The 21,337-nt window shown below is 42.4% G+C and overlaps 1 protein-coding gene across 3 annotated transcripts in view; it reads left to right on the forward strand.

The window, feature by feature from the left end:
* LOC127646636 (histone deacetylase 4-like) overlaps window positions 1-21,337 on the forward strand; it is a 65,179-nt gene that overhangs the window by 30,531 nt on the left and 13,311 nt on the right. Inside the window, exons 4-16 of one of the 3 annotated variants that reach the window (XM_052130400.1) lie at window positions 3,850-4,076; window positions 4,181-4,331; window positions 5,027-5,141; window positions 5,640-5,749; window positions 8,532-8,660; window positions 8,744-8,859; window positions 8,949-9,065; window positions 9,279-9,462; window positions 10,468-10,640; window positions 17,825-17,995; window positions 18,318-18,498; window positions 20,493-20,626; window positions 21,122-21,224. In XM_052130400.1, coding sequence (XP_051986360.1) covers window positions 3,850-4,076; window positions 4,181-4,331; window positions 5,027-5,141; window positions 5,640-5,749; window positions 8,532-8,660; window positions 8,744-8,859; window positions 8,949-9,065; window positions 9,279-9,462; window positions 10,468-10,640; window positions 17,825-17,995; window positions 18,318-18,498; window positions 20,493-20,626; window positions 21,122-21,224 — 1,911 coding nt within the window. Of the gene's footprint in view, window positions 1-3,849; window positions 4,077-4,180; window positions 4,332-5,026; window positions 5,142-5,639; window positions 5,750-8,531; window positions 8,661-8,743; window positions 8,860-8,948; window positions 9,066-9,278; window positions 9,463-10,467; window positions 10,641-17,824; window positions 17,996-18,314; window positions 18,499-20,492; window positions 20,627-21,121; window positions 21,225-21,337 lie in introns of all 3 variants that reach the window. The other 2 variants (XM_052130398.1, XM_052130399.1) reach the window with 2 other exon arrangements.

Consider the following 21,337-nt stretch of genomic DNA (forward strand, 5'->3'; position numbering starts at 1 on the left):
ATGCTGTCCTCACTGACTGCACTGAAGCATCATTTATACCTGCAAAAGCACTCGATGTTGTTAAAATAACCCTTAAACAACCATCCCATAAATAACTGCAGTGATTGATAAAACAGATGGACTATAATAACATGAATTATTCATTATTCAAATGATCTTAGCTGTAATCTAGAGCAGTGTAAACTGATATAATCTGATCAGCAACACAAACTCTTCCTTACAGAGTGTTCAGAGTTTCTCAAAGCTTCTCTCTCTAAACCGTCTGGATGCTCTTGGCAACATGTTGTCTGCTCCAAACCATTATTGAGTGCCACGGACGAGTCTGAATGCTGGACAGAGTTACACTACTTGAACTTATCAACACGCTGCTTATACACACTTTAACCTGCTGCAGAAGGAGCCGGCGAGTTTCTGTTATCAGCTGTTCTTGAAGTCTAACACTCGATCTTTATTGCAATAATCTCTTTCTTCAGCAAATGCAGGTGAAGTCATTTACCTCACATAGAGTCGCACAGATGTTTAGGTGCTGCACGTGCGCTGCGACCGTTAGACACCATGCTGTTTTTTCTGCAGGTCACGAGTAATAGTTCATTTGAGCCAATCACTGCGCAGAATTTTTTTTAAAAAACAATATAAAGAAATTATGCTGATGTTATGACAGGATTGTGATGTTTCGCACAAAGCATTTAAAGCAGAGTGACAATGAACTCCACACACTTGACAGTTGTATGTTGAACGGAGGTTGTCATGGTTACATGCGTGCTCTCAGTATGTGCAGTGCTCTAGAATATGTCCAGATATAGTTTCAGTCAATGAGAGTCTGTGCTCTCTGGTTATTGATTGATTAGTTTACAGCAGTTGGCTGATGTTTATTTTAGGATCAGGCCTATAATTAAATGATTAAACTTTAGACCGCATGGCTGCTGGTTTCATGCATGAACATGTCTGCGCTCTCTTGGGCTCGTAAATACCAAACTCACCACTGCATTTGAAATCATTTTTATAATTTTTTTTTCCTTCTTTCTCCCGTTTACTCCCAAATTTGGAATTTCCAATGAATGCGCTCCAAGTCCTCATGGTGGCGCGGTTACTCGCCTCAATCCGGGTGGCAGAGGACGAATCTCAGCTGCCTCCGTGTCTGAAATCATCATTTTTATCACGTGGCTTGATGCTTGATACTCGCTGAGATACCCAGAGCCCCAGTTTGAGGTTTGATTGTTCATGCAGGAAGTCATTGCAGTAGTCCAGTCTTCATATAACAAGAGCCTTGATGAGGAGTTGTGTAGCACGCTTCGAGAGGAAACATCTCCCTAATGTTGTACGAGGCAAATCTGCAAATCAGCTTTTTGGATTGTGGATAAACTAATAATGAACTATTTGATAAATAACATAAACAAGCTTTTCTGGACATGTTCATGCATTAAAAAGTGAATCACGTGACACTAACCCTTCAGATGATCGATTTACTAATGGGTGACAAAATACAGCATTTGTCTTCAGAAGTGAGCTAAACCTGACTTGACATCTTCTGGGAAATATTTAGGAATGTCCTCAATTGGAAAAAATCTTTTATTGATAAATTAAAAAATAAAAGTTAACTTTTAGACAATTATAATTGGCTTTATATAATATAAGTAATAACAATAGAAGTCTATGACATGTCCTCATTTAGATAACTGAGGGTGTGTGTGTGTAAACATTTGTTCTGGAACGCCGTCATGTCATCAGACAGAGAAAGAGAGAGAGAGAGGTCGAGTCAGACTGTTAGTTACAGACAGACCGCGGTGACAGCAGAACACACACACACTCATCTGAAGCGTCAGTGTTCATGGTGAGCTCAACTTTATTCTGTGTTTGTCAGATTTAACTTGATTCTGTGAAGTTCTGTGTGTTATTAAGTATCAGCAGTGTCTCGTGCTGTAACAGCTGTTGCTGTGATGTTGTTGTGTTATTATGGGATGTTGTTTGTGCTGGTATTGATACTGATTTCAATTGGATTTGATATAATTCTGATTCAAAAGCTCTTGATTAGATTTCAGTTTAATTCTACTAATGCTGTTCATTATACAGGGAGGAATCTTCTAACTTGATTCAAATGTGAATTTTCCAAACAAACAACAGTGGCATGTGTTTTTGGTGTTACGGTCAGATGTTTGGTAAGTTGTGTGAGTTAGTTCAGATGAACGCTTCACAAATATATTTTTACACAGTCACTGAAAATAAGCAGAATAAAAGATCAATCTTTGGATTTTAAGAATTGATTAAAGGATCGGAAAAAGTATCCCAGCTCTTGTTGTTATGTGGTGTTTGTTGTGTTTGTGGTGTTTATTTGGATATAATTTGAGGACAAATGATCAGAAGTGTGCTACATCATCTGACAACCTCCATTTGTCCTCAATTCAAACAATTCATAAAGTAATTGTTGTTTTTATTCTTAATGTTTGAAAAGTTTTATTTTAGTCATTGGGTTAGTTGGCTGCCATTATTAACTTATTGGGAAAAACTAGGGCTGTCAATGGATAAATGTTTTTAAATGAATTACATGGTATGCCAATGAATCAATCAAATTAATAGCATATATAAATATTAGCTGAGAAACCCCTCAAATAGCAGTAATTAAATATATAATGATTAAATAATTAATATTAGTAATATGAGTTATGTTTAAATAATTATAAATAATACAAAATTATAATTCAGATAATTAAAATGCATTATAATCAATTAACTAAAATTAATAAATGATGTAAAAGTATTGTTTATGTTAATTTCACCATATACATTATACATTTTTTAAATCGGAAGATGTAAATGTTAAAATGAGTCTGTGCACAATGAACGAGAATCATCTTTATTGCCGGATTTGTGGATTTGTCAGTCCAGCCTCTCTCAGACTACTGCGGACAGTCTGCGCACTGATGGAGGGATTGTGTGTTCCTCGTGTAACTCGGGCAGTTGTTGATGCCATCCTGTACCTGTCCCGCAGGTGTGATATTCGGATGATCCTGTGCAGGTGTTGTTACACGTGTTCTGCCACTGTGAGGATGATCAGCTGTACTTCCTGTAACGCTGTCTCAGGCGTCTCACAGTACGGACATTGTGATTTATTGCCCTGGCCACATCTGCAGTCCTCATGCCACCATGCAGCATGCCCAAGACACGTTCATGATGAGCAGGACCCTGGGCATCTTTCTTCTGGTGTTTTTCAGAGTCAGTGGAAAGGTCTCTTTAGTAACTCTATAGTTTTTATAACGGTGACCTTCCTTGCCGTCTGTAAAGTGTTAGTGTCGTAACGACTGTTCCACGGGTGCATGTTCATTAATGGTTGATAATCATCAATCAGTGTGAGATTTATTATAAGGGCTTGTTTAAGGATGTACACCTGCGTCAGACAGACACTTTTGGAGCGTCTCATAAACATACTGTTTTTAGGTCGCTGTGTCATGTTAAACGTACTTTAATACTTAGAAAAACACATCTTGAGATCCGTAAATGGAGATTTGTGCTCCATCAATCTGAGTTTGAACGTTAGATCGTGTTCTCTTGTGGTCTGCTGAAGGGTTGTTTTGTTCTCTGTATAAACTGCATGTTGTCTGTACGGCTGGAGTTTCACTTACTGCCCCCTGGAGGAAACACGTGGTACTACAAGCTTGAGTTGCTCAGGAATCTTCCTTATTGTGGTCCGGGGACAGGATTAATTGCAACGCATTATTCTTTATATAATTAATTGCACTGAATTAAATCGACAGTCCAAGTAAAAACAATGTCTGTTAGCAACATTAACATGTGTGTACATGTGTGTTGTTGTATTTGTCGATCTCCTCTGACCTGTGAAACTTGTATGTGTAGTTGAGTTGAGTTCAGCACTGCCTGTGCGAGTTCCTCCTGCGGCGATCCCGATGGACCTGCGTGTGGACACGTCACCGGCGTTGGACTCGACTCGTCGTGAGCAGCAGGAACTGATGACGCTCAAACACAAGCAGCAGGTGCAGCGGCGGATCCTTATCGCAGAGTTTCAGAGACAACAAGAGCAGTTGTCACGACAACACGAGGCGCAGCTACAGGAACACATGAAGGTCAAAAAGCACAACGCAAACTCATCTGACTGATTAAACACGTTGTCTTTTAACCTCCAGTGTGTTCGGCAGCTGTTCATGTGTGTGAATGTTTGTATGTTCAGCATCAGCAGGATCTTCTGGCCCTCAAACATCAGCAGGAGCTTCTGGAGCATCAGAGGAAGACGGAGCAGCAGCATCTGGAGCAGGACATGGAGAAACACCAGCGAGAACAGAAGCTTCAGCTGCTCAAGAACAAAGAGCGCGGTCAGGAGAGTGAGTGTGTGTTCATCACAGAATATCATTGAATTCATATAGAATCTGGATGTCATGATAACATCTGCTTTAAATAAATGTTAATATCAGGCCCAACTGAATCATTTGATGCCAGTAATAACAGAATATAAACACTTTAATGTGGCGGTGTACAAACCATTTCCAACAGTGTTTTGTGTCAGCTGTAGTTTAGTCACGGGTCATTACTGTATCTCACACTCACTTAAGATTGGGGCTGTAAATGGGCTGTGTACAGTTGGGCGGGTGTTTATAGAGGTAAACACGGTATATTCAGTGGTTCTGCTGTAAATTGAGGGTGGCAGCGTCTCTCTCGACCCCTCACTGATGGAGAGAGACTTCACTGGTTTCACAGCGAGCAGCTTTTCCAAGTGAATGTGTGAAAGTGTCATTCTGAACTTTAGGATGGGTACTGAAGAAGACTGAGCTGTGAAACCCAAAAACACAAATGTGTGTTAATCTCTTGAATTCAATCACATTTCAGGCAGTGTTTGGTACTAACGTATGATGCCGTTCTGATTTGATCACAATCTAACGTCAAATGCCTGTTTAATGGCACACAACAACACAAAAACTGAATTTTCATCGTTCTCATTCTGATAACTGAATCTGAAGAATGTTATTTCTTTGTGCAGTTGAATATTTCATAAGGAATCTTGTGTGTGTGTTGTGAACAGGTGCGGTGGCCAGTACAGAAGTGAAGATGCGACTGCAGGAGTTTGTTCTGAATAAAAAGAAAGCGCTCGTTCAGCGCAGTCTCAATCACTGCATCACCAGCGACCCGCGCTACTGGTACGACATCACGTGATCCTCCGCTTCTGTTTCTCTTCCTGTATCTGTAGTTAATCAGATCATCCAATACCTCTTTGTGTCTTCAGAGATTGTGTTGATGGGAATATTACATTACTTGTAGTTTATATGCTCATGTTCCTCCTGAAAGCTCAAAGTGTGTCTGATCATCTCATTCTGATGAACACAATGTTATTCAGCATAATTAAGCAGCAGTTCGATTAAGACCAACATTTCCATTATGAATATTGCACTGACTGCAGATTTATCCACAATCATATCAGAATATCAAACAGTTAACTAGATTAAATTAGTCTGTTAGTTTGAGGTCACACGTCATTGGTCAGGGCAGATCCTGTCACAGTGTTGGATTACTTCTAGCTGACAGGTCAACAGTTGGCATACAAAACTCCAGTGAAATGTGTTTTTATTATGAATATTTACTGATTCATTGAGTGTCTGTGCAAGTGTTTCATCGTGGGTTCATTGTCCTCTGTTCAGGAAAACTCAGCACAGTTCTTTAGATCCTCGTCAGACAGCCGTCAGTACATACAGTCAGATTGCCATGGGCGTCTACGAGTCTAAAGATGACTTTCCTCTTCGCAAAACAGGTACTGCCCGCATTCAAACACTCGTATTCTTCAATATATTTGAACAGGATACAGCGAAGAGAAACCTGTGATGCTCCTTACAATGATTGCAACAGAAAATGATCCTCATAAATATATTTAGCTGAAATCACAAGCACTGCAGCTCACCAGCACATGTCATGTTTGGGATGTTGGTGTGCTGCTGGTTGAGCTAGACTATCACCAAACCAACATAAACCAGCATGAAAGTTTCATGAAATAACCTGTTCATGTATTTGAGTTTTGGCCATAGCTGGCCGTTCAGAACTAACGCTTAACTAACCCTTCACAAGGTTGTTTAAGGGTTTACCCGACAGCTGCACAGCTCAGCGCCGCTCATACAATCTAATTATTCACTTAGTGGTGAAGCGGCTGAGATGCTGTTGACTCGAGCGCTGGAGATATGCCACCGTTTACTCTGGCTACCATCACTGCATTCCTGTGCATGCGTGCGTGTGTGCGTGCGTGCGTGTGTGCGTGCGTGCGTGTGTGTGTGCGTATATGTGTGTGTGTGTGCGTATATGTGTGTGTGTGCGTGCATGTGTGTGTGTGCATGTGTGTGTGCATGTGTGTGTGTGTGTGTGTGTGTGTGTGTGTGTGTGTGCGTGTGCGTATGTGTGTGTGTTCACATGTGTATGTGCGTGCGTGTGTGTGTATATGTGTGTGTGCGTGTGTGTGTGCGTGCGTGTGTGTGTGTGTGTGTGTGTGCGTATGTGTGTGTGTGTGTGCGTGCGTGTGTGTGTGTGCGTGCGTGTGTGCATGTGTGTGTGCGTGTGTGTGCGTATATGTGTGTGTGCGCGTGCATGTGTGTGCGCGTGCGTTTGTGTGCGCGTGCGTGTGTGTGCGCGTGTGTGTGTGTGTGTGCGTATATGTGTGTGTGTGCGTGTGAATGTGTGTGTGCGTGTGTGTGTGCGTGTGTGTGTATGTGTGTGTGTTCACATGTGTATGTGCGTGTGTATGTGTGTGTGCGTGTGTGTGTGCGTGTGTGTGCGCGTGTGTGTGTGTGTGTGTGCGTGCGTATGTGTGTGTGCACATGTGTATGTGTGTGTGTATGTGTGTGTGTGTGTGTGCGCGCGCGTGTATGTGTGCGCGTGTGTGCGATGGAGTGGTGGTGGTGTAGCGGTCTAAAGCACATAACTGGTAATCAGAAGGTTGCTGGTTTGATCCCCACAGCCACCACCATTGTGTCCTTGAGTAAGACACTTAACTCCAGGTTGCTCCGGGGGGATTGTCCCTGTAATAAGTGCTCTGTATAATACATTGGTAATCAGAAGGTTGCTGGTTTGATCCCCAGAGTCACCACCATTGTGTCCTTGAGTAAGACACTTAACTCCAGGTTGCTCCGGGGGGATTGTCCCTGTAATAAGTGCTCTGTATAATACATTGGTACTCAGAAGGTTGCTGGTTTGATCCCCACAGTCACCACCATTGTGTCCTTGAGTAAGGCACTTAACTCCAGGTTGCTCCGGGGGGATTGTCCCTGTAATAAGTGCACTGTATAATACATTGGTACTCAGAAGGTTGCTGGTTTGATCCCCACAGTCATCACCATTGTGTCCTTGAGTAAGACACTTAACTTCAGGGTGCTCCGGGGGGATTGTCCCTGTAATAAGTGCTCTGTAAGTCGCTTTGGATAAAAGCGTCTGCCAAATGCATACATTTAAGTGTGTGTGTGTGTTTGTGTGTTTGTGTGTGTGTGTGTGTGTGTGTGTGTGAGAGTGCATGTGCATGTGTGTGTGTTGCAGGCAGATGCGTGTCGGTTGTCGCTCATAAATAAGATGGAACTGACGGTTGGTGTCTCTCCTCAATAACACGATTCATTCTCAAAACTTTTTTCCACATTAGTGACGAGTTTGTGGAATTTGTTTATGTTAATGGCGATCTGTTAGTTAGGAGCCTCTTTTATTGCACAGCCTGTGTGCCTGTACCAGCGTTGCTTCCAGTAACAGCCAAATGAATCAACAGCGCTGCTTTTCTTCATGTAGATTGAAAATCACACACAGAGTAAAATCTACAGCAGAGCGTGTTCACGGCGATGTCTGCTACATGCATTTAATGCAGACTGATGATCATTTAATATAAGCATTACAAAATAGCTTGCATTATTCGGATTAAACATATTAACGTTAAACACTTTACAACAACTGTATATGCACATATGATGTGTAAGATGACATCAGTGTTTTATTTTTTTGCCCAATCTGGAACGCCCAATTCCCAATGTGCTCTGAATCCTCGTGGTGGCGTAGTGACTCAGTGAATCAATCCGGGTGACGGAGGACGAATCTCAGTTGCCTGCATGTCTGAGACCGTCAATCCACGCATCTTATCACGTGACTCGTTGAGTGTGTTACCGTGGAGACGTAGCGCGTGTGGAGGCTTCAGACTAAGGGTCTGAATTTGGTTCTTTTAAAGAGGACTCAAGTGTGACAACAAACTAACACTTCAATTATATCATATGAGAATCATAAGAGTATGTGCTAAACTTTGTGGAGTGTCTGAAATATTGACATTTAATCATTTCATTCAAATCTCTCTTTATTCACTCTATTGTAAAGCTGCTCTTCAGGGTTATACTTTTAATTGTTCCTCATGTTCCTATTGTTCATCATCTGTCGAGACCTCTAGTATTACTAGCATCATCAGATGTGCCGGCGTCTGTAGATGTCTCGGAGCGTTACCGCAGTGCTTGACCAACTGTGTCTGTTAATGATTTCTATGTGAAAGCACTTTATAAATGGCACATGTGCTGTCGTTCTTACAGCATCGGAGCCGAATCTTAAGCTGCGTTCTCGCCTGAAGCAGAAAGTGACGGAGCGGCGGAGCAGCCCATTACTGTGGCGGAAAGACAGCCCCATCAACATGATGAAGAAGCGCTCGCTGGACATGGCAGGTGCTGTTAGCAACACGCATCACTCGTGGACACCTGATGTGTTCGTGTAGTTTACTCACTCTTCCTCTTATTCTGGCTGTCAGTAGATTCGGCGTGCAGCAGCGCACCTGGTTCAGGGCCCAGTTCCCCTAACAACAGTTCACACGGCAACCTGAGCGAGAACGGAGTCAGTGTGACCATCTCCACATCATCGAACGAGGTAACATTTGTGTATGTTTGGAGCGAGTCGTAAAGAGTAATGCAAGTCGTTCTTTAATCTCCTGATGATTGTTTGTGTGCGTTCTCTAGTCGTCACTAGCTCAGCGGTTAGCTGGTCATGATGGTTCAGTGGGTCAACGATCTCTGTATACGTCTCCTTCACTACCCAACATCACACTGGGTCTGCCCGCTTCTGGTGCCAACAATGTGAGTGTCCAACCACATTATATCACTCATCCACAATTACACGATGCTCTAGACAGATTAACATAAAACCTCCACCAATAAGAGCTCATGAAGAAATATTATTCTGTTATTTAGTCCGATGCTTATCTATGTGTGTGAGCAACTTGAGTTGTGATTCTGGACTGGTTTGGACCCTGTGTATTCAGATGACAACTTGTGTTTCCTGTGTTCAAGGTGATGTGTACACAGCAGGACAGTGAGCGTTTGTCTATGACCAGTTTACCCATTACCACTCCATTCCTGTCCAGCTCCATTCCATCATATCTTGGCAATCCTGACACCACAAACTCCCACAATACACTGCTGCAGCACATGGTCCTTCTCGAGCAATCGGCTTCACCCAGTCCTTTAGTAGCTGGTGAGTCCAGCTTGATTCATCAAAACACCTGACTTGTGTAATATTATTGTTATATTGTATACAATAAATACGTGTTATATAATATTATTTAGCGTGTGCTGGTACATGAACCCAGAAGTGTTTCTTGAGTCTCATCGCCTCGGTTACGGCCTGAACGTTTCCCAAGCCACTGTCACAGCATTACATAAACATTGAAATGTGTGAACGACCCAGTCTACATCGTATTGTTCTATCAGGACTAAGAGTGCAGCAGAGTCAGGGGTCCCTTCGGTTAATTAAATCAGTGTTCCGATCCACTCCCAGCAGGAGGCCCGAGCGACAGAACATGGTGTGCTGTGCCGAGTGACGGGCGAGCGGGGGGGGGGCTGAGGAGCTGAACAATAGAGCCGTAATTCCCATAATGGAACACGTAAATGAAACAATGAAGGCACTCAGACGGGTTCAGGGACCGAGAGCGTCCCAAAGTTTCAGCTGCCAGTGCAGCCATGCGTGGGCAGTCGTGACGTCTGGAGAACTGGCAATGAATGCGCTCATTTGAACCGATGTTTTACTGACGCTTATGGGAACTTTTAGCTGTAATGAGTTTCTTATTGTACAAGGATATTAACAATCCTGATATGATTTAAGTGTTAATTCAACATAGAAAGGAAATTAAAGAAACATTGTTTATTAAAAACGGTTTGGATACATCTGCTCTTGAGACACGCTAGGCTAGTGCATTAAAATGGGATTGAATTTGAATGCCCAATAATCTCAAATTAATTTAATAATCACAACAGGCCTAGACGCGGCACAAGTTAAACCTTTTTTTGATTATTTTGATGATAAAATCCATCACAAAGCAAAAGATCTTCTGATTTGAAGTCAGTTTAAGATTTCGTCTTGCCATGTTTTTAAAAGTATAGTTTTGCAGGAGTAGCCCCTAATCTCAAATAGAGACTGTCCCTGTTTTATCATGACCTCTGGTCTCCGTATTGCGTTCATGAAGCGTGTCTTCTCCTGCAGGTATGGGGGGCGTCCCGCTACAGAAGCTGCGGCATCACCGGCCGCTGGGCCGCACGCAGTCGGCTCCTCTTCCTCAGAGCACACAGGCTCTTCAACAGCTGGTGGTCCAACAGCAGCATCAACAGTTCCTGGAGAAACACAAACAACAGTTCCAACAGATGCACATCAACAAGGTGAGAAATCAAACTTTATCATTGATGGATTCACTAGCGTTCAGTAACCCATTTCATAATGCATCCGTTCGTGAAAGTGCAGACGGCGATTCAATTCTGGTGACAACACATTCGCAGTTAGTTGTGAAGCACATGATACAAAGAACATCACATGATTTGTTCACGGTCATAGTCATGGCAACTGAAAGGAAAGAAATCTGTACTAGTTTAAGCAGGATGTATGTCACATGTGAGCTGGATGGATGTAATTCCTATCTTCATTTCACTGCCATTACAGTGAATGCTGCGCTGGAAACACAAGGTTCATATTATCTGCAGATAAATCAACAGATGAGCATCTGAGATGGAAGTCCAAAGGTCATGAGTTCAGATACGACGCAAACTGTCCGTGACACTGGAACACAATCTTTCTTCAAGCGATCTGTTCCTGTTGTTATTGCACTGAAAATTGCTTTGGAGTAAGTGTTGGTTAAATGACCCACGTCTGGCGCTCATATGATGTACAACAGTGTTTCTTAACTCTTGGGTCACGCCCCAAATGTGGGTCACTGGTGTGTTCGGATTCCCATGCAGAATTCTGGGCTGCAGAGACTAATTGAATTGTGATATCGTGTTCTGTGCTTTATACGTGTCAAATATGCTTCTCGTCTGCAACGCAACATTTTAGCGGTGAGATTGAAGCCTGGTTTCTGCGTGAATATGACACGAGCCATCACGGAGCATTTGTGCCTATGCTCAGCAGATGATCTGCTCTGTGTCATCTGGGGTTCCCCCGATATCGCAGCGCAGACCACACAACCGATTCGACCCTTTTGAATTATAGTGAGAATTTCTAGTTGAAAGCAATTCAACTAGAAAGTGAGCAGTGCACACTTATATGTCCCACGTATAATAAACCTGGAGCGGATTTACTGCACTGAGAATGGAAACGTCACACGCAAGCGATGAACCAGATGTGGGAGAGATTCGGGCAAGCTACTTTAACTCTTCACATCACCCCAAGAATGCTCACTCACTTGCATATGAAAAGAGCAACCGCATGAGAGAGAAATTAAAAGTTCGAGATTTTAAACTTCAGCATTCAATGTTTTATATCTGTATATATAGTCTTATAATGCATTGGCGATGTTGACCTCAATGTCACTGCACACATCTCATCAACCGCGCATTACAGCATCAGCAAAATCAGACCTTTCCTGTTTGAATCTGCTACACAGCTCCTGGTCCAAGCTCTGGTCATTTCAAGACTGGACTAATGTAATGCTCTGTTGGCCGGTCTCCCAGCGAACACAAACCACCGAAGATGGTCCAGATTGCAGCAGTGGATCTGGTCTTCAATCAGCCAAAAAAGGCTCATGTCACCCCACTCTTGATTTCACTCCACAGTCTACCTGTAGCTGCCCGCATCTAATTCAAGGCTTTGACTCTGGCCTTCAGGACAGCCAATGGAACCGCACCCTCTTCATTCAATTCACTTCTAAGGGTCTAAGCTCCAACTCGCTCTCTGCAGTCCATGAATGAGTGACGCCTGGTGGTCCCACGATTTCACGATTATTGACTTTCTCTGTTCCTCTTTGGTGGAATGAGCTCCCAACCTCCACACAATCTGCTGATACCATCTCAACCTTCCAGAACCAGCTGAAACCACGTCTGTTCCACGAGCACTTAACCAATCCACACTAACTGTACTTACTATTGAACTTAACTTGCACTTACTGAACAAAAGAAATCCTCCTCTGTCTCTTCTGCGCTAGCACCTTTACTCCAGCCACCTTGAGAGCTTGGCAATACAACACTGATGAAGTTGTTGGACTTTGTATGACATATTGCTTTCCATGTTCCTCATTTGCATTTTGCTTTGGATAAAAGCATCTACTAATTAACTAAATGTAAATGTACACTTCAGTTTCTCTTTCCAATAAAGCTCGATATGAATTGAATTGGCCAATTTGATCCTATTATTAAAAAAAGTCCACTGGAATACACCAGAAGATTTAGTCTTTAATGACAGCATGTCCACCGATTTTATGGCATGTAAACATAGACATATTTCTACAGGTGTAAATCTTTGATAAAAGTATAACTCCATCCACCAAAAACAAAATACTGAAAATTTTAACATGTACATATTTAAATGAATATAAATGATGAACCAATTTCTTGCAAGTTCTTTGAGACAAAGTATAAAGGAAATATATTTGATCCTATTTTTAATGTTTGTCGTAATAATTCATTAATAGTTCATAAATCATTCAAGTGCCCTACATTGTGTAGGGGGAAACTGCTCAAGCACCACCAGTGTGCAGATAGGGGTGTAAATCAGATGCTTCATGATGATACGGTCTTATATCGATTCTCTTGTCCTGCGGTCCGATATTTGCCCATAATTCAAAATCTGCCATGATACGGTTTTGATTTGATTACATTCACCCTGTGATCGATATTATGTGGCTATTTTACACAATTAAAAACATTTTGTCCTCAAATGCAACCAAAATATAATTGGAATATTTTATTGAGCTCTCTGAAAAGTGCAAATTTAGTATCTACATTGGGACGTCCACAACAAAATAAGGTACTTCAGACAATTATACAGATAATAATAGAAAAAATATCATCACACACAAGTGATCATCAATCATTTGATTACAGCTTATTTTTCAGTTGAATCCAATTCAGAGTACTTACATACCCATGACTTGTGTCCAACTGTCTGTGCTATCTGCTGTTTTCTTGGCTACGACTTCCACAGTTGTAATGAGAAAATTCTGTTGCAGTTAACTGGGATAAATGTCAGTAAGTGTGTCGGTGATAAATGTCAGTAAGTGTGTCGGTGATAAATGTCAGTAAGTGTGTCGGTGATAAATGTCAGTAAGCGTGTCGATGATAAATGTCAGTAAGCGTGTCGATGATAAATGTCAGTGTGTCGGTGATAAATGTCAGTGTGTCGGTGATAAATGTCAGTAAGTGTGTCGGTGATAAATGTCAGTAAGTGTGTCGGTGATAAATGTCAGTAAGTGTGTCGATGATAAATGTCAGTAAGTGTGTCAGTGATAAATGTCAGTAAGTGTGTCGGTGATAAATGTCAGTAAGTGTGTCGGTGATAAATGTCAGTAAGTGTGTCGGTGGTAAATGTCAGTAAGTGTGTCGGTGATAAATGTCAGTAAGTGTGTCGGTGATAAATGTCAGTAAGTGTGTCGGTGATAAGTGTCAGTAAGTGTGTCGGTGATAAATGTCAGTAAGTGTGTCGGTGATAAATGTCAGTAAGTGTGTCGGTGATAAATGTCAGTAAGTGTGTCGGTGATAAATGTCAGTAAGTGTGTCGGTGGTAAATGTCAGTAAGTGTGTCGGTGATAAATGTCAGTAAGTGTGTCGGTGGTAAATGTCAGTAAGTGTGTCGGTGATAAATGTCAGTAAGTGTGTCGGTGGTAAATGTCAGTAAGTGTGTCGGTGATAAATGTCAGTAAGTGTGTCGGTGATAAATGTCAGTAAGTGTGTCGGTGATAAATGTCAGTAAGTGTGTCGATGATAAATGTCAGTAAGTGTGTCGGTGATAAATGTCGGTGATAAATGTCAGTAAGTGTGTCGATGATAAATGTCAGTAAGTGTGTCGGTGATAAATGTCAGTAAGTGTGTCGGTGATAAATGTCAGTAAGTGTGTCGGTGATAAATGTCAGTAAGTGTGTCGGTGGTAAATGTCAGTAAGTGTGTCGGTGATAAATGTCAGTAAGTGTGTCGGTGATAAGTGTCAGTAAGTGTGTCGGTGATAAATGTCAGTAAGTGTGTCGGTGATAAATGTCAGTAAGTGTGTCGGTGATAAATGTCAGTAAGTGTGTCGGTGATAAATGTCAGTAAGTGTGTCGGTGGTAAATGTCAGTAAGTGTGTCGGTGATAAATGTCAGTAAGTGTGTCGGTGGTAAATGTCAGTAAGTGTGTCGGTGATAAATGTCAGTAAGTGTGTCGGTGATAAATGTCAGTAAGTGTGTCGGTGGTAAATGTCAGTAAGTGTGTCGGTGGTAAATGTCAGTAAGTGTCAGTAAGTGTGTCGGTGATAAGTGTCAGTAAGTGTGTCGGTGATAAATGTCAGTAAGTGTGTCGGTGGTAAATGTCAGTAAGTGTGTCGGTGGTAAATGTCAGTAAGTGTGTCGGTGATAAATGTCAGTAAGTGTGTCGGTGGTAAATGTCAGTAAGTGTGTCGGTGGTAAATGTCAGTAAGTGTCAGTAAGTGTGTCGGTGATAAGTGTCAGTAAGTGTGTCGGTGATAAATGTCAGTAAGTGTGTCGGTGATAAATGTCGGTGATAAATGTCAGTAAGTGTGTTGATGTGTCGATGTGTAAAGTTTATAACTGATGCTGGAGCTGAGCAAGTGTTTCTCTTTCCCTCATTAGTGTTCAGAAAGTCGACGTTGTCAAGACGTTTCACATGATGGTTGAACTTCTCCATGGTACATTTAAAATAGCAAATTCTCATGTAAAATAAAAATGGGTCGCATGCACAACGATATCGATGGAAGCCGAATTAATCGTGCATGTGATCCTCTCTGCGTTTGTCACGAGAGCTCACATTTTAAGGAGTGCCCGGTTGACACGCATGCACGGATAGCAGAGCGCAACATCTGTGTCCCTCGAGAAAAGCATATTTAGCGCTCATAAAGTTAAATGAATGTAATAAGGTTGCTTCATCGCTTGACGGAAATGCGTACGGACGTGGCTGACATGAGAGTATTAAAATAAAGGTACATCTTAAAAATTCTATACCTATATTTACGTGTTGTATCGATAGCATTGGATATTGGATCGATTACATAACTTTAAAAACCATTACACCCCTTTGTTCAGCACCCACCGTGATGATGTGACAGCAGTCATTGTGCACCAGAATGCCAACCACAAATCAGCTTTTGGTTGAGAAGAGAGAGTACAGAGATGTAATCCATTAATATATACAGTATGTAGGGGATTATTAGGAGGCCATGATGGATAGAGGCCAATGTGGAACTTCTGTTGAGGTCACCGGGGTTACCGGTGGAAAAACCCCGGGACACTTCTCGTACAGAGGGGTTACTCTTTACGAGAAGTGTCCCGGGGTTTTTTCACAGAGAGTTGGGGCCTTTTTACCATATAGTGTCCCCATCACTGTACCGGGGCATTAGGACCCACACAGACTGCAGGGTGAACACCCCCTGATGACATCACTAACACCTTTTCCAGCAGCAACCTTAGTTTCCCACTGGAGGTGTCCCATCCAGAGACTGGCCAGACTCAACCCGTCTTCAGTGGGCAACCGCTCCTGAGCTACAGGGTGAAATGCTGTCATGTAATGTATCATGTACTATGAATAATCGCGATTAAACACTGAAAAATGTGTTATTAATTTGTTAACATTGTTTACTTCACAGCTCTATAAATCTAATAAGTACAATCTATTAGGGCTTTTAATAACAGATATGGCAGTTTCTAAATGTGTTTAGGTTACTATTGTTTCCATAAATACTCAATTATTATTAGCCCATTGTTATTGTTTTTTACACTAGCTACAATGAGCTAACCACAGTAATGAGGAGGTCTGGGGGAATATAACCACAGTAATGAGGAGCATCTGTGGTTCTGTGTTTATATGTCATTGTGCTGTAAATATAAGGTCAAGTTCATTAAAGGCTTTAAAGTTTGGACCTCCAAAACATAGAAACAAATTATGGACAAAGTTTTCCTTCTATGTAATATGTTACATTTGAAAGATGATTTTAGGAAATAAACTGGATAATAAATATAATAGGCTCATATAAATTAAAAGACTCTTCAATATTTAAAAGGGGTGGAGAGTAAACATAATGTCCCTTGATACATGCCGTTTTACTTGAACACAACTCTGCAAGATAAAGGAAGTCCCACCAGGACACATTAAATACAGATGACGTTTTTAATATGTTGGATCACCTCTTGATGTCCAGTATAAATGTTTAAATAAAATACCATAAACAATCTTGTTTGAATGCTCAGTGTTGCTTGTGCAGCATCTGTGTTCAATTCGTTCTTTAATCGTTTGGTAAAACTTCAGGGCGCTGCGTGGGTTAGCGAGCCGCTGCATGTGTTTGTCATCTTTATTTTAACACACACCGCTGAACATCAATCTTTCGACAGCAGAACTCGGGCCGAAAGAGGAAAGAGACACTTGTTTGTAAAAGAGTATAAAGATGAATGAACACGAGACGCTCTCTGACGTCGATAATGTTCTCCGCTGTGTGTGTTTGATTTGGGATGCGGCAGCTGTAGCCATGATGACAGGATGGTACTTTAGTTCAGGGTGCATGTTTGTCTCGCCGGCCAAGCACAGATATTTTAAGTTACATGTATTCAGTAACAGTTCTACACATATAAAAGTCTCGAAGTCAAACGTGGATTTCAGTCAGTATTGGCTGTTAAGAGTCATGTTGATGGAGCTGTGTGGCATCTGGGTGATCAAGTGCCAGAAACAAAACATGATGCTCTCTGTCCCTAATCTCTCAAAGGACTTTGACACAGTCACTCTGGATGCTCTGAGACAGTACTGTCCTCCAAAATACAGTTTCTCAAAGGACACGGTGAGATCAGCTTTACAAACGTCCCTGACTTGTTGCCATAATCTTCAGCATCATGCTAAAGGAAGATCAACATAGATGATGGAAGCTACATCCCGTTCAGATCTGATGGTGGTTCAGTCTGCGCTGACATCAGAACAGATGAAGTGAGGAAACACTTCAGCGTTGGTGAACTTCTCTGAGGCAGACTCAACGTTTGGTCTTTCCCATCAGTCTGCAGAAAGCGGAAACATCAAGAGTGACAGTCCCTGCAACCAATCAGAGTTGTTCTTTTCCCTGCAGCTCATTGGCCACTGTCAGGTTCACGAGACCCCGCCCACCAACAGCAGAGAAGAGAATAAGGTCATGACCTCTGCAGGAGCTGCTGTCTTGTTGCTGAGATGGTCATGTGCTCAATCGATTCTTAAACTTTTACGTTTGTTCCCCCTCGATCTTAAATAATTGGTTGAATGCATACAAGGTCACACACACAAACATGTTTTGATTTCACAAACGCTACTGTAAAAAAGGTTTTAGATAAAAAAGCATCTGCTCAGGACTTAAACTGTGTTCACGTCAGATGAAACAAGGGACCATACTTTACTCTTCTGTTATCTGTGTTTGTTAGATGTTGGGTAAACCGAGCGAGCGACAGCACCAGAGTCACCCGGAGGAAACGGAAGAGGAGCTGCGAGAACAACAGACCATCACACAGACACAACAGATTCACATGAACATCAACATTAAACAAGAACCTCCTGATCTACAAGAGGATGAACAAGAGCTGCACTTCAAACAGGTGAGAAACAGCGTCCTGATGTGTGCTAAATGATCACGTAGATTTAGTGCTGTGAAACTGGCAGAGAGAGAAAGACTGTTTGTGTTGCCATCTTGTGGTGGTTGCTGGTAAAAAAAGGTGTGTGTGTGTGTGTGTGTGTGTGTGTGTGTGTGTGTGTGTGTGTGTGTGTGTGTGTGTGTGTGTGTGTGTGTGTGTGTGTGTACGTACGTGTGTGTGTGTACGTATGTGTGTGTGTGTGTGTGTGTGTGTGTGTGTGTACGTACGTGTGTGTGTGTATGTGTGTGTACGTACGTGTGTGTGTGTGTGTGTGTGTGTGTAGCAGGCTCTTCTATTGGAACAGCAGAGAATTCATCAGCTCAGAAACTATCAGGCGTCAGTGGAGGCGGCTGGTGTGTCAATCACTTTTCCAGGGCACCGCCCCCTTTCCAGGGCCCAATCATCTCCCGCGTCTGCATCGTTCATTAGTGTGCAAGAACAATCTTCCAAAACTCATTTCACCACAGGTACATCATGGTTTTGTGTATGTGTGCATATAATGTAAATGTATAATTGTATTGTGGAAAGCATATGTATACACTGATGAGCCAAAATATTATGACCACTCAGAGGTGACAAGAATAACGTTGATCTTCTCCTAACTAGGTCACATGTCAAGGTCTGGGTATATTAGATGGTAAGGGAACAATCAATTCTCTTGGTCAATGTGTTGAATGCAGGAGAAATGGGCAGGTGTAGACACCTGAGCTTTGACAAGGCCCAAATTGTTATGGCCAGACGACTGGGTCAGAGCATCTCTGAAACGACAAGGCTTGTGTGGAGTCCCCTGTCAGCAGTGGTGAGTACTGACAGTGGTCTGAGGGGGGACAACCTGAAACCGGCGACAGGGTGTTGGGCACCTTTCTCATTGATGCTCAAGGGCAACAGAAGCTGAACTGACAGAAGCTCTACTGTGGCACAAGTCAAAGAACATTTTAATGATGCTTACGGGAGGAATGTGTCACACACAGTGCATCACACCCTACTGCATATGCGCAGACCGTTCAGAGTGCCCATGATGACCCCTGTCCACATGTCTTTTACATGTGGACGGCCGTGTACATGAGCGCTGTTTACCTGGGGAAGAGATGGCACCAGGATGCACTGTGGGAAGAAGACGAGCTGGCAGAGGCAGTGTGATTCTCTGGGCAATGATCTGCTGGGAAACCATGAGTCCGGCCATTCATTTGGATGTCAATTTGACACGTGCCATCTACCTAAACATCGTTGCAGACCAGGTACACCCCACTGATGGCAGTGGCCTCTTTCAGCAGGATAATGTGCCTGCCACACTGCACACAATGTTCAGGAATGGTTTGAGGAACATGATGAAGTGTTCAAGGTGTTGCTCTGGCCTCCAAATTCTCTCAATTCGATTGAGCATCTATGAGATGTGCTGGACCGACGTCTGATCCACAACGGCTCCACCTCACAACTTACAGGACTTGAATGATGTGCTGCTAATGTCTTGATGCCAGATACCACAGGACACCTTCAGAGATCTTGTAGACAGGGCTCAGTGCCATCCGCCTTTTGCAAAAAATATAGAAAATCATCCCCCCTTCCCATCCCTTTTAGATCAATGGGGTAAATGTCCCGCGCCGGTAATATCACTGCGTGTTTAGCCACTTTATCATGTCCTGTAAAAATAGTCTCTGGTAATATTAGTCCAGTGCAAATTAGAATAGAATCCTTTATTTTGGTCACACATTACACACACAGTTTTTTGCATATATACAGTGAAATGTATTAGTTTTCACATATCTCAGCTAAGCTGGGGTCAAAGTGCAAGGTCAGCCATGATACGGCGCCCCTGGAGCAGATAGGGTTAAGAGCCTTGCTCAAGGGCCCAACAGTGGCATCTTGGTGGTGCTGGGGCTTGAACCCCCAACCTTCTGGTCAGTAACCCTGAGCCTCAACCACTGAGCCACTACTAGTTCGGTTTTCAATTTCTGAGATTATTGATATTTTTCTGGTGTTTAAAGTTAAAAATAAATGTCAGTCTCATTAAAAGCTCAAATTCATGAAATAAAAATAAAATATTGGCAGGACCTAGTGCAGAATAATATTGTTATTTCTAGTTTTTAGTTAAAAAATATGATTCATTTCAGTTAAAAACAAATTGTAGAAACGTTTTTTCAAAAATTATGAAACCAATTTGGACACAAAGATTGTTGTGATTAAAGTGTTTTAAAATAGATTTTTAAAAGATTTCTCATTTTAACACCTTGGACCATCTTATTCGTAAGTATTAGACCCCCTCTCCCCCAAACAAATTACTACATTTCCCTTGAAAACTTTTCGGCACACGGAGGACCGACATCATATTAGGCAGTTGGTCATAATATTTAGACTCATCAGTTTATATATTTTAAAAAGTGAATAATGTGTATTTGCTGCTGTCATAATGCATGTGCTGAGTCTGGAAGTGTGAATCATCATGTGATGTGTGTTTGTGTAGGTCTGGTGTATGACTCTCTCATGCAGAAGCACCAGTGCATGTGCGGCAACACAAACACACACCCGGAACACGCCGGTCGCATTCAAAGCATCTGGTCTCGACTGCAGGAGACGGGGCTGCGCAGCCAGTGTGAGGTGTCAATAATTTGATATGTACAAAATCATCAGTGTGAACCGTGTATGATGTAATAATAGAGCTACATGTGACACTTGTTGAACCAGCAGAGGGCGCTATTGCTCACTGTTTCTTTCACTGTCTGTCTCTCTCTCACTGTCTGTCTGTGTCTCTCTCTCACTGTCTGTCTCTCTCTCTCTCACTGTCTGTCTCTGTCTCTCACTGTCTCTCTCTCTCTCACTGTCTGTCTCTGTCTCTCACTGTCTGTCTGTCTCACTCTCACTGTCTGTCTCTCTCTCTCACTGTCTGTCTGTCTCTCTCTCTCACTGTCTGTCTCTCTGTCTGTCTGTCTGACTCTCTCACTGTCTGTCTCTCTCTCACACTGTCTGTCTGTCTCACTCTCACTGTCTGTCTCTCTCTCTCACTGTCTGTCTGTCTCTCTCTCTCACTGTCTGTCTCTCTGTCTGTCTGTCTGACTCTCTCACTGTCTGTCTGTGTCTCTGTCTGTCTGTCAGTGCATTCGTGGGAGAAAAGCTTCATTAGAGGAACTACAGACGGTTCATTCTGAAGCTCACGTGATGCTGTACGGAACAAACCCACTACGACACAAACTAGACAGTAAGACATTTATTATCTCTAACCTACAGATCAATATATACTAACATAATGTTCTGATAACACACTCGATCAACAGACAGTTGGATGGATGTTCACTCTTGTGTTGTACTGTT

This window comes from Xyrauchen texanus, chromosome 7 (assembly GCF_025860055.1).
Source record: "Xyrauchen texanus isolate HMW12.3.18 chromosome 7, RBS_HiC_50CHRs, whole genome shotgun sequence".
Taxonomy (NCBI): Eukaryota; Metazoa; Chordata; class Actinopteri; order Cypriniformes; family Catostomidae; genus Xyrauchen; species Xyrauchen texanus.